Below are 13,791 nucleotides of genomic sequence, written 5' to 3'. Positions count from 1 at the left end.
AGAATCATATAGTCACTCTGTACAATATGGGCAATCATACTTTTACAATATCTCAAATATGTATGCTGCATTAACACTAAGACTATCCACCTTCTATTGTATATCTAAATACAAGGTTGTCCGAAATGTTTCTTTCGTTATATAAGGAAATAATAGACGCACAATGTTTTTTGTTTTATATTAGTTTATTGAATTATGCACAAACATAATAATAGAAATAGAACGAAATGGATCGTACTTAATTCAATAAAATAATATATCAAGAAATTATTGTTTACCTATTATCACCTTACGAAATGAGAGAAACTTTTCGGGCAACCTAATACATCACACACAATGAATTAGGATTAAAGCAGTATAACGAAAATAAATAAGTTGTTGAAAATGACAGCGTGAGTTCATGCTCGCCATTCATATGCAGATGCGTTAGTTACAATAAATAGTAACTAGAAGATAGTTCTAGATACAAATCGATAGATTTAATCGATAGGTTTCAGATGTTCTTTTGTGTTTATCCCTAGTCCATGTAAGAATGTGTAATAAAGGTTTTCCGGCTCAAAATGGAATAAAATAATAGCTCTTCTGATCCTACCTCTGAATAAAGAAATAACAACATAACTACACACCTATCGCTCAATTTACGCGAGGTACCTGTTTCATGTGGATTCATTTTACGCGAATGAAAATCGCATAAATAAAATCTGTCAGCACAAAAGAAAAAATATGTACATATATGATCGCTAGCACAATGTAATCTACTTTTTTCTACTACTGACTTTCAACATCACCGAATAAGTTACCGTATACATTTGTTGCTTTTAAAACTTCTAGGAAAATATATTTTCTGGCCGCGTATAAAAACTACCGCGTAAATTGTGCTATAATTTACCGCGTAAGAATAGTACCGCGTAAATTGAGGGATGGGTATATATAAGTCTGGTACCGATCATTGTGGTTGCTTTGGTAGTAGTAATCAGATGTAATAAAAACTCCGAATACTTTCCAAATTTAGCTGATATTATGCAAGAACAGGGAAAAAATACTCTCTGGCCGTCGCGATAAATATTTGCTACTCTTCTCTATGTCGAATCAAGGGAACCAGTTGTGACTGACCGATCAGTTGTAACGCGTTTATGATTCATTCGAGAATGAGACCCTAAATTTAGTCTTCGACGAGAAAATAGGCCAGAGCTCGTGGAACGTTTCTTCGGACGCGTCCAGCTTTACGCCACGACGCGCCGGAACCACCATCTCGATTTTAGTTATTTCCGTCAAATTGCGACACCGACTGTTATACTCGCCGAGTAGTTGCCGAACCTTCTCGAGACCTTCACCCTTTTTCAACTCACTATGTTGCCGTACCAGCGTCGAATTCCACGTTTTACATAGACAGGCACCGAAATAGATGTTCAAAATAAATATTTCCTAGATCGATACGTGAAATCCGCCACTACCCCGTGTCCTCCCGCCGAGGACACGAGGTGCCTATGAAGGTTTCCTCTACGTAAAAGAGAAAGGAAAGGAAGAAGTCGATATGTGGAACAGATTAGTTATTTGATCGTGGTTAATGTTTAAGATTGTGAAAATTTATGAATGTTACTGGCTGTATTGCAAGGTAAGGAATTTGTAACATTAAATATACAATTCCATATTCTTCTGAATGCAAATAAAGAAATGTTCCCTAAATAAAAATATCTCCGAGCTAAATATTATAACGTTTTACATTGGATATTTTATGTATTTTTTTATATTATTTGTATGCATTCTATATATTTGTACACTTTTAAATTTTCCATAAATACATAAAATTTCTGTTACAAATTATTATAATTTTTATAATAAATGGCTAAATTGATAAAATTATCTGAAAGAAAAGAAAAAATACGCTTTGTGGTTCAAAATGTCATGCTTTTTTTCCTCGTTGTAGCAAATAATTGTTGGATCGCAGTTGTTTATACAAATTTATTTTTCTGTAAATATAGCTAAACAAGTAGAACTTTACAGAGATATATTTAAAACATTAAAAATCTTTATCGCTAAAATAAAAGAAAGATTAAAACCGAATATTTTTGATACTTGCAACATATAAAATTATACCGATTATCATCTGCTAAATTCTGTGTGAAAAGAGCACAACGTGACTTACCAAATTCACTGAACAAGCAAAAAAGAAGTTTAGTTTTTTCTAGTGTTTCTAAACAATAATAGCTTTAACTACCTGCTATATGTACATAAATGTGGTACGGTCATTAATAACCCTGTAATTAATTGTTATTAGTTAATTAATAATTAATAACTTGTAATTTAAGAAAAGAGATTGTAATATGAAAATTCAAGAATCGCTGTGGAATTAATTTTATGATGTGTCTGCTGTCTAAAAAACTAGAAACTAGAAAACTAGAAAAAACTAGTGTGGCGGATCGGTATGCCTGGACCTGTCGGCGTCCTATTGATACCGATCCGCCACACTAGATTGGTTTGAGTTTTCGTTGGTCAAAGTGCAATTTATCTAAATTTCACGTTTCGTGCGCAACCAAGATTTATGTAGCAATTTATTTTAACTTATTTGCCCGGGGCTATAAGACTCAAGTGCATTTTATATATGTTTGTTATGAATGAAACGACTTAATTCGTTTGCATATGTATAGATGTATGAGGTGAAGTTTCTTAATGACAAGTTTAAAATTTGTTTTCGCAACTGAACTTTAGAATTCTTGTTATCAATATTACCAGTTCTTCATATAATTCTTTGTTGTACATACTGACTTTTTATGATTTCAATTTAGATACCATTATTCTAGACTGAAATTGGAATTATTAAAATATGCAGCGCATCCGTAAATTATACTCAAATTTTTTAAATAAACTGTAATTTGAATATATGGTTTGAAGGAAGTCGCACAATTTTTCTTGTTTTTATCGTTTTGCACGAATTATGTTTGAAAATAGAAGATAGAAAGTTCGAAAAAGAAATAAGAAGAAAGAAAAAAGTAATGTACCTTTTCATAAATGTAGCATTTAGTTGTAGAATCGATCACTCTAGTATTGGGACACTCTTTAAAACAGGATACCTTTTTCAAAACTAGGCTAAATGTCTTAAATTTCTTGAGAAGGCAACAGGAAGTTGTAAGGAAAAATTTGAAAGAATTGAAATTGATCGGAATCGTGGAGAAAAATAGTAAAGATTATTTTTTACAACTTTTTTATCTGAGCCGCTAATGAAAATTTGAACTAATTTGACTAAAAATTTCGTCGAAACAAATAACAGGTATCGAAAGATGTAAGAATCTTTAGATCTATTATTTTTACTCGGAAGTCGTGAAAAACTGCAATTATCGCCATTTTTAATCGTTTGTAGCTCATAGCAACTTTAACCGACTTCGATCAAATGTTAAGCATGTACATAATTGACATAAATCCACAGAATGTTTTTTACCCGCCGCCTAGTAAATTAATCCTTTTAACTCCCCCCCCCCCCAAAAAAAACTCAAGTCAAATGTCCGAATATTAATGTGTCCGACTGTATGTACATATGAAGCTTCAGGTCATAAATATTTAGGTTCATCTTTCACGTTTTACCACAACATATTTATTTATTTTACTTTTAATCGTTTGAAATAACTATCTGTCTTCTTTTCTCGCTTTATACATCGTTATATAACATGGTTTCCATTGATTCATTAACATAGCAATAATAGTGGAATATTTATAATAAATATCGGTATATAGAACATATTAATATGACATTTATAAATATCATAAAACATTAAGAATTTTATCTCTTATTTAATCACTTGAGAATTGATTTTTTCTTAAACTATGTATAATATTTTTCCTTCGCTGATTCCATTATTAATAGTATAAATATACTGTTTTTGTAAAGAAGATATAGTACACTAAGATTTTACTGTTTTATCGAAAACAAATACATCTATTGCTTCATTAATTAATAACTTGTTAAAGTATAAAGTTATGTGTACACAATATCGAACATAAATTAATTAAAAGTTAAAATTTCATAATAAAGCCTATTAGTTTTAGTGTTTTATCGCGACATAGAAAATGTAGATTCAGACTTTCTGGAAGCTAATCTTACTCGATCACTGTTAAAAATACAGAACTATTCGAGTCTAGTAACTATGAGATCACTTTTCACTTTTCTAGGCCGGAAGGAGAAGAATAAATATTCCATGAACAATTTCTAATGCTTTTAAAAATCAATGAATGGCACTTTACATTATTCAATTCCAGTAATATGTTTTATTTTTTACTTATTTTATTTTTTGGGCCGCTTTGGCATGTTTTTTTTTAAGGATATGGTTATGATTTTGACACAAGGCAAAGTGATAATGAGAACGATCTTCTGCACGAGATTGACAATGCTTTGAAATTCGGCAAGGGATTTCTGTTTGGGAAAGGTGCGTTTCATTATTTTGCTTAGTTAATTACAGCATGCGTTTTACTGAAAAATTAATGAAAAGTATATAAAAAAATATTATGGAAAGATAACATAGATAATAAATTAGCTTTTACAATACTTATTTATTTTATAAATATGTATTTCAGTTTTTGATTTCAGGTATGCATACAACTTATTTAAAAATTTTATGATATATCTAATCTGACATCTTGTAATTATTATAATTTGTACATCTTCTAATTAACTATTTTTTCCGTTGAATTATTCATACTTTTATCAAAGTCAAAGGAACTTGTTTCTCCATAATGGATTTCTTTCGCTCTTTCATTTGAATTTCTGAAACACCTATCTGTTCCAGTAATGAATAATACATATTTACCAATTTTTACAATAATACATGAGAAACGGAAATGAACTATTTTTTCAAACATCGTATAATATGGAATATATGATATAAAAAATCAGTACAATTTTTGGAAAATACTATAGTTTTTATGCAATCTACACAAAGCGACCAGAAACAGTTTAATATTTAAACGATAGAATAATGAGAAATTTTACAAATAATTACAAACGTAAGTAAAATAATAAAAATGATGAATTAATATGAGGGTAACAAAATCAACCTGGGAAATGTAACATTTTTACGAATGTTACTTTAATTTACACCCGTGTAATTGAATAGAGTTCAACGTTTTTTGTGAAACTGTACTCAAAGATATAATTAACGCATTCCGTGCTATGTAGGCCAACAGTGATCTATGCTATTTAGTACGAGCACGTACACTAAATAAAAGATTATGTTATTTGTCATCAGCAAACTATAGATTAGAATAGAAATTATATTAAATATAAATTATTATATTTTAAATATTACAACGAATATTTTCCTTTAGATATTTTGTATATTCTTATATATTCTATACGTACATTTAAACTTCCCGTAGATGCATAAACAACCTCAGTATACTTATTGGTATTATTTATCAATTAGGAGGAATTGGAAGAAAAGCAAAACCAAAAAGTATCCACGATAAAGAATTTAATATAATTGCAAATATTTTATAATTCAATGCCATACTATAAATTTCTCACTCAGTTTTAAGCTGGTAACATATATTTGTTCTTATAAATAGTTGCAGTGTTCTCTACTTTGCAGTATAGATGACGTCGAAACAAATTTCATTAGATGACATTAGATTAAGTTAAAGTGGAATCTTAATTATTCGAACTAATTATATTACATTAATTTATGAATTTTGAAAAACGAAGGATAAAGTTTATTAATCGAACAACTCGTTTCCCTCTGAGGAAAGATCATATTTTAAACTATTTTATAAATGGTAGTATTAAACAGAAACGAAAACATTTTAATTTCTTAATTTCCCCATAATCGATATGGGAGCAATTAATCTTTCCATTAATCGGAGTTCTGATAATTGAGATTCGATTGTATTTTTTTCTATAGCTTACTCACAAAGTGCCTCGCTTTATATATTTATATTATATGTTTCTATTATAAGAAACCAACGTAGGGCACAAAATTTTATTTAAAAAGCATTCGTTAATTTTTATTACATCAAACCTATGTAAAATACAACGCTTTACCTAAAAAGTAATCGTTAATTCGATGTTTGGCACACGGTTCAGCTGCATTTATTCTTTGCGTTACTCCATAGTCACTGTTCGTTAAACCGAAGTTAAGAAAAGCAAAGTTCTACGCACCGTCCGTAGATACCGTGTCGAAGGTAAATAAAGAGGGAAAAAAAGAATATATACAATTGCTCAAGAAAGTATTGGAATACTTATAGAGACCTTTTGACGAATATATTATGTGTGTTATACGAAACATTTTGCAATCTCATTAACCTACGAGTTTATTATTATTTATTATATTAACCCTATAGACGAACAAAAATGTATATAAAAGTTACAAGATATTTAGTGTAAGCATGTACGTATTTCGCAAAAATCATAGAAGTATTTAAACATTTATTATATTAATAAGACTAAATATTCGGTGGGTGATGTTTAACAATTATCGTATGCTCAAAATGGCAGTTTATGCTTTACACCAATTCTTTACTAAATATAATTTGCAACGAATATCATGTAACTTTTATGTACATTTTCACATTAGTTTTAAATTTTACTTATTATAGCACTGATGAAATTATTACAAAGTGTTTTTCTTGTAACACACAGCATAAATAGATCAAATTTTTGAATTGTAAGGGTTCGAATACTTTTGCGAGCCACTATACGCGGTGTAACATTTATGTTTGACCCGAGACCAAGGATCGTGGTTCGAAACGAATTTTCGTGCGTTACGAGAAGCCACGTCACGCTACTATTTTGAATTGCCGGCTTCTGCGTAGTCGAACGAGTCGAAGAGCGCGGCGATGATGGTGGTAGCGCGACAGCGGCGCGGCGCGGCGTTGCCATCAGGCATCGTGACGCTTCGCAGTCCGCGGTTATTCTTCGAAGTTCGTTCGTAATCGCGTTATCTGGTGCAAATTTCCGTCGATTAACCCGAAGAACAAAGCGCATACGATGTTGGAAAAAAGTGAGTGTCTACGTTATTAGAAAAATTTTGATATCAATCGCTTAAAAATATGGCGTGTGTGGAGGTAGGACTTTTTGTTACGACGTCGTGTCGTCTTAAGGACTCGTTCAACAGGTTGTCCTGTGAACGTCGCTTTAAAATGGGGGATGCTTTCAAGTTCGAACGACTACTCGACGTTTCCGTTCCAGCGCGCTATGCGGATTTCCGTCTTTATCTTTTAAAGTGACTATGTTTGTGTAGACACATGTGCTTCCAACAGTTCTGCATAATTTCTGCAAGGGTACTGGATTATTTATTCAATATTCCACGTCAAGATTAGTTTTTTTTTTTAGTTCATTTTATTGGCCGTTGCAACTGATTGGTCGAATCTGTGAATATTCTGTTTTCGATGAAAATTAAAGTATTTGTTAATTTAATTCTGTTTGTAGAGACATACTTTCGATAATATTTGATAATTTCTTTAAAAAGTTGGTTTATTGATTGAAAATTATAATGAAAGTTATAAGTGAAGAAAAAGTATTTGTAAAATAATTTCTTTTAATGTTAATTTTCTTTTTCTTTTAATTCTTTCTATGATACATTTTGTATTTTGGATGAAGATTAAGGTGACTTTTAAATTTGTATAAATACAAGTAGGTTTTCAACACGTTTTAGTAGTATTGTGGGAGAAATCATTTATTGTTTCGGAATTGTATTGGAAATTATAATTGAAAATACTTGTAGATATAATGACGAATTAATGCGTACTTGTAAATATGTACAATGTATTTCAATTCTATCTATTTGTTTATGTTTTTATATATTTCTTTTTTTTATATTTCTATTATAGTATAAACATTGCCTTAAATATTAAGACTTTGATTAAAGATTTATTTAATTATACTATAAAATTTCGTTAAATGATGTTTTAATCAAATATTGAAGCTTAAATATGATTATATAAATTCATTTATAATTTAGATCCTTTATTTAGGAAACTTATATACATACATAATACATAAATATTTAATTTCATATGAATATTTTATTTAACATGTACAGGGTGTCTCGGCATTGATTATACAACCCGAAGGAAGTGATTGTACATAAACAAATAAGTCGAAAATATAGAATAAATTTTTTTCATTTGAGATTTTGTTTTCGTGAAAATCGACTTTGAATTTCCTCGGAATACGCATGCGCTTGACCATGTCGTGGTTAAACAGATCACGATACAAACCATATGCCGTAGGTTTATGAGTAATAACAACGCATGTAATTCTTAAGATTTACTTTGTTAATGCAAAAATTGTTGAAAACGCTGGCTACCGTACTGCGTACACAGGTGTGCTCCCCGAATTAAATTTGTAAATTAAATGTCCCTTGATTTTTATCTATGGGATCATACTAAATGAAAAATTTATTTCGAAAACAACACGAGTCCTCCATAATTAAAAGTGAGGATCATTTTTGCGTGCGAAGAACTGAAAGCACAGCTGTGTATGCAGTACAGTGGTCAGCATTTTCAACAATTTTGCATTAATAAAGTGAATCCTAAGAATTACATGCTTTATTATTACTCGTAAATCTATGGCATATGGTTTGTACCGTAATCCGTTCAAATCTTAATCCGACATAGTCAAGTGCATGCATATTCGGAGGAAATTCATAGTCGATTTTCTCGAGAACAAAGCCTGAAATGAAAAAAAATTTATTCCATATTCTCGACTTATTTCCTCGTGTACAATCATCCCTTCTAGGTTGTACAATTAATACTGGGACACCCTGTATAAATTCGATGTCCAGTGTAGAAATAATTCTGTAGTAAAGGAAGCTCCAGTATAACTGATCTTTCAAACATTAAATGCTTAAATCAAGAAAAGAAAATGACAATCGAAACGTATTTCTTCATCACTTTACCAACGTTAACTCGTGGCGTTAATCGCCATTCCCCGCATTCGAAGCAACGGTTAAATTTTAAACTCTATAAAGCGCAAGATCGTATTTGAGACAAGCCCGACTCTCATTACTTTATCGAATAAGGATTTGTAAGAAGCGTTCGTAAATATTTCCATGTTACGCATTAAAGGCTGCCTGAATACGTTCTACGAATTATGAACTTAAGGGAGCCGACACATTGAATTTATTAAGTACATCGAGGATTGTGTGTTAAAACTGAGAAATTCGTGATACCTGACAGTGTTTAGCAAACACATAGAGGAAAACGTGCAGTAGAACTTGTTGGTTGGCGGACCTCGATTACATAAAGGTGTCACGTTACCGCTCCGTAGATTGCACGAAATTGCAATATACGTGTGTTCAAGGCAGAAGACGCGTGCTATTTTCGTTTGTCGGGGACTGGCGTCTTCCGCTCCTGAGGTTCCTTCCGGTCGCGAAATTCAATTTGGACGACGCGATGATTGAGCTTTTACTTTTTACCAATCAATTGGTTCTATTTATTCGATTTGAATACAGTGCTCTGCAAAAGTTTCTGGTTAGATAAATTTGTTTATTTCATATTTCAAAAATATTATTTTAAAAAACTTTTAATTAATATTATGCAATTATATGTATAACAATGTTTATTTGTTGTACTGTTTTCTTTTACTTTCAATGATCCTATATTCAATATTAACTTCAATTCTTGTAGATATTACTTTTAGAGTATGTTGATAAAGTAAAAATCTATATAGCCCAAAATTTCAGCAATTAAGTGATTATCTAATATTTCTCTAGCATATTCATTTTCAATCTGTGACCTATAAATATGGAAATTTACGATAAGCTTTATTTCAACAACAGAAAGGTTTCATACCCTATCTATAAAATGGACCTAATATTTTTCAGAAAAAAAAAGAATTCTTTGCTATTTTTCCATTAAGTTAAATTAAAACATACTATTTAATATTAGATATATGAATATTAATACTGTTTCAGTATTTTACGTAGTTTCTAAGCCAAGAGAACACAGATACACCTACTGAAATGGCAAAATAATTAAGAATAAAAATTGATGATAAATTTTAGTTCTTAATTACATTAGGTAATAAAAAGTTTAGAAGTTTCTTTTATAGTGTAATGACAGTTAATTTTTTAATTATGTTCAACCGATGACTCGATGTTAAGGAAACTCTAAAATGTAAAAAGCCATTGCATAGATATCGTACTTTGAAGAATACTTTATGTTCTACGTGTGATCTTTTTCATCTTCGTACGTCCTGTTACCTTTCTTTCCTTTTATTTTTGCTTCGAAGCTCGTTAAGCTTGCTTCTATATTAATGACCCGCATCGTTCTTATAAAGAAGCAATTTAAGACCTCTTTAGTACGTTCCTTATCACGATTTAAGGTAACAAAATAGTAGCTGCTCTCGTTATAGGAGTAGATCTATCCTATACATGTTTTATCCAACGAAACAAGAGGACTATATTCATCCATACCGATGAATGAAAAAAATATTTTTCATTTGTACAAAATATGTAAAATTTATAATCCATAATGGGATTATCTTAACAGAAATACTTTCTATTATATAATATCTTAATTTAATAAAATTTAAGTATGAATTATGGACTAAATTATGAATTACGAATTATGAGCAGTAAATTTTTATCTAGATATACCTCTGTGTTTATGAATGATACAATCCAAAACTTACATGTTTAAGACATTTGTTTAATTGTGAACATAAAGATTAAGGTCAATATTAAGATTAAGGTTTACAAAGATTAAGGTTTAAGCGCTGTCCTTACATTCTCTTAGGACTTACTCATACATTATGTGATCATGTATGCGTATGGTTAGAAAGGAAATTAATTTTTTAAAGCCCATGACCGGAAGGGAGGAGAAAGTAAGTATATAATGCCTATGTATCTATTATTTTTAGAGTTTGCTCGAGGAAAGTTTCTCTGTTTTTTGTTCGGAAACTCACGCTGTGCCTTCAAGAGAAGTAATGTCATGCTTCCCGGGTCACATTGTCTGTCAATGCGGATATCACCTTTAAATAGTGTATTTGAAATAGACAAAGTGATTGATGAGCATATATGTTAGAAAGCAGATACGTCTAAAGAGTTCCACATCCATAAAATCAAATATTAAGATACAGTAATAAATGATCAGGAAAATAGCAAATATCTCAAAATGTTAAAGTAATTAAAAAAAGCGCGGAATTAAATTAAAAGTATAAATATTACGAAAATATATTTTGTTTAATAAATAAATAAAATAATACATCATAAAATACGACAGTCACTTGAGTACTCATTTTGTAAATATTACGTTATTAGAAAATATTTTATAAGTTCTATAGGACGATGATAATTAGTAGACTGCAGATTTTTATGCATTTACAGGAAATTTGAAAATGCAATGACGAAGATGCAAAAATAAAAAAAATATAAGATATTCAAAGTATAGTACTTTGGTGGATACAAATTTTCGATCGAGATTCTATTTTCTTAATTATATTTTCAAAATGTGAATGTACATAAACGTCTGCAGTCAAATATTTAAGTATTTATAATTTGAGAAACGCAAATGCCAATCCGCCATATGCAAGGACAGCCTTGTGTTCGGTTTATTATACGTAAAACAGTCAACAATTTTATAGATTTCGTTTATTTTGTCATTATTTATAATCAAAGAGTTTCGACAATTTTCGTACAAATGAAATATTTTTATAGTTCAGAATTTTCCAAGTTAATTATTACGAATTATCTTATGTATTTTTAGTAAACAACAAGTAAAATTATGAGTTTGGATCCTTAAAGTACTTATTGATATTTTCAGAGAACGTTATGTTCGCTCCCACGTTTAAAGCTTCTTCCGCAACACCAGGTAAAATTGCAAACGAAACGTGTGAAACTAACAGAGTGTTTTATATTATTACAAATCGTATATTAAAAAATAAACACGATGTCTAACAAATACGTTTGTATGTATTAGCATTGTAATTATTGCTACTAAGGTATGATTATATTACCACAGAATATGAAATTTTTCTGTCATTTAAAAGGCAATTTTGCAATAAATTTAACATAAGATTTATAATATTTTTAGACGGAATTTGTTCACGTAGTTTTCATTTAGTAGTTTTCAAAATAATTATTTCCATGTCAAAATTCTGTAATATTATTGAATTTTTCATTCGTTACCTGAATCTAGGACAACGTAAAGTCATTTTTTGAAAGTGCTTCTATTACTTAGTTACCTATATATGACATTAATTTCTTAGAAATATTTTTTAATTCCGTTCACAAAGATTTGGAATCCAGGTTATTTACTGAGAACAGAGAATAATTTATTGCATGTTTAAAATGTAGTAGACTTGAGATCTTACGAAAATATTTTGTATAATATTGTTGAATGGCGCATTCTCAATTTAAAAATTGTCTAATGTAACTTTAACTATTTACATATCCTGTATTTTTTGATATGCATGTTTGTAATTACTTGTTAATTATATGTGTTAAATATCGAAGCTTATCTATTCAAATGAAATTTTAGCAGGAATAAATATTTCTTTGATCTTCATAACTAATAATAATAATACGATTGTCATACAAAATTTAAATTATTTTTTTAAGACATATGGAGTATAAAAATAAAGTTGGATATACAGACGCATAACATTTCATTAAGATTTGTTACAGATCGAAGTATGAAGCAATGATCATGATTATTCATTTGTTCGTGATTAATTAAATGATTCTTATTTTATGCGTAAAATCTAACAATATACAATCTATTTTTCTACTTAAATTCAGGTAGGAACACTCTCTTTGCATATACATATACACTACCACACATAGGTGTTAGATATTCCTTAGCAATTTGTACATATACAAGATATTTAGATTTTTATTACTAATAAATTATTAGTTAAGATAATGATTCTGGTATACAGCAAAATCATGTGAAAGCTATCTGAAAAAGAGAAAGAGTTAGAAGAACATGATAAATTAAAATCATACTTACCTATATAATAAACTATTGATGTAAACCTCGTTGAAAAAGTTTGGAATAAATTAAATGGAAAACTCATCTCTTTATGGACTTATTGACACACTTAGAACAAAAAAAAAAACAATAAACATGATAGAAAATCTAATAATACGAGTATTAAAATTGATTAAAGTAGTAATCCAATGATGCAGGTGATATAGAGAAGGAAAAGTTATGTGTTATTTTATCACAAGTGATGAAATATTTTACTAAAATATTGAATGTACCTATGGATTTTATATACTTTTAAGATTATAATCCGGTAAAGATATTAATAAGTTTTTAATGACGTATAATATTAGGTATCCCTAAAAGAAATCAATACGGTTTAATTTAGGAAAATCAAATCGCTATTAAACATTTTATTAAGTGTCTCGTATATTAAACATGTAACAAGACAAAATATTTACATATATTCATATGTACAACAACAATATTGTTTAATTTACTAAAATCGTTTTGCAATTAAACAAGGCGAAGACAAAACAGACAGTAAATAATTTATCTTTCTGATAATCTTTCCTAACACGTTTGTGTAATATTGGTATGTATCTCTTGTTTGAATCTTTGTAGTACGTCTGTTGCATGTAAGCAAGCCAGTTTATCTGAAGTTACATTAATGCTCATTAATGCCACTCAATTTCTGGCATATAATTTTTAAATAATTCGAAATGAAAATTGACATAGAACGTGATAAGTTGTTCTAGAAAATCCCCACAGCATTATACTTTAATATACTCTTCGGTCAATTATAATTAGACGTATGTTAATACCGACGCCCACGAATTTCTAATTTTATGAAAGTTCCCACCAAATGAACTGCTG

The 13,791-nt window shown here is 29.6% G+C and overlaps 1 protein-coding gene across 1 annotated transcript in view; it reads left to right on the top strand.

The window, feature by feature from the left end:
- The window catches only part of CAP (Cbl-associated protein), a 379,584-nt gene that overhangs the window by 215,542 nt on the left and 150,251 nt on the right, over window positions 1-13,791 (top strand). The window contains exons 9-10 of the mRNA XM_076626276.1: window positions 4,314-4,418; window positions 11,752-11,799. Of these exons, the coding sequence (XP_076482391.1) occupies window positions 4,314-4,418; window positions 11,752-11,799 (153 nt within the window). The remainder of the gene's footprint in view (window positions 1-4,313; window positions 4,419-11,751; window positions 11,800-13,791) is intronic.

The sequence above is a fragment of the Bombus vancouverensis genome, chromosome 18, assembly GCF_051014615.1.
Source record: "Bombus vancouverensis nearcticus chromosome 18, iyBomVanc1_principal, whole genome shotgun sequence".
Classification (NCBI taxonomy): Eukaryota; Metazoa; Arthropoda; class Insecta; order Hymenoptera; family Apidae; genus Bombus; species Bombus vancouverensis.
Note: the sequence above shows the minus strand (reverse complement) of the source record. Positions and strands in the feature narration are given on the sequence as shown.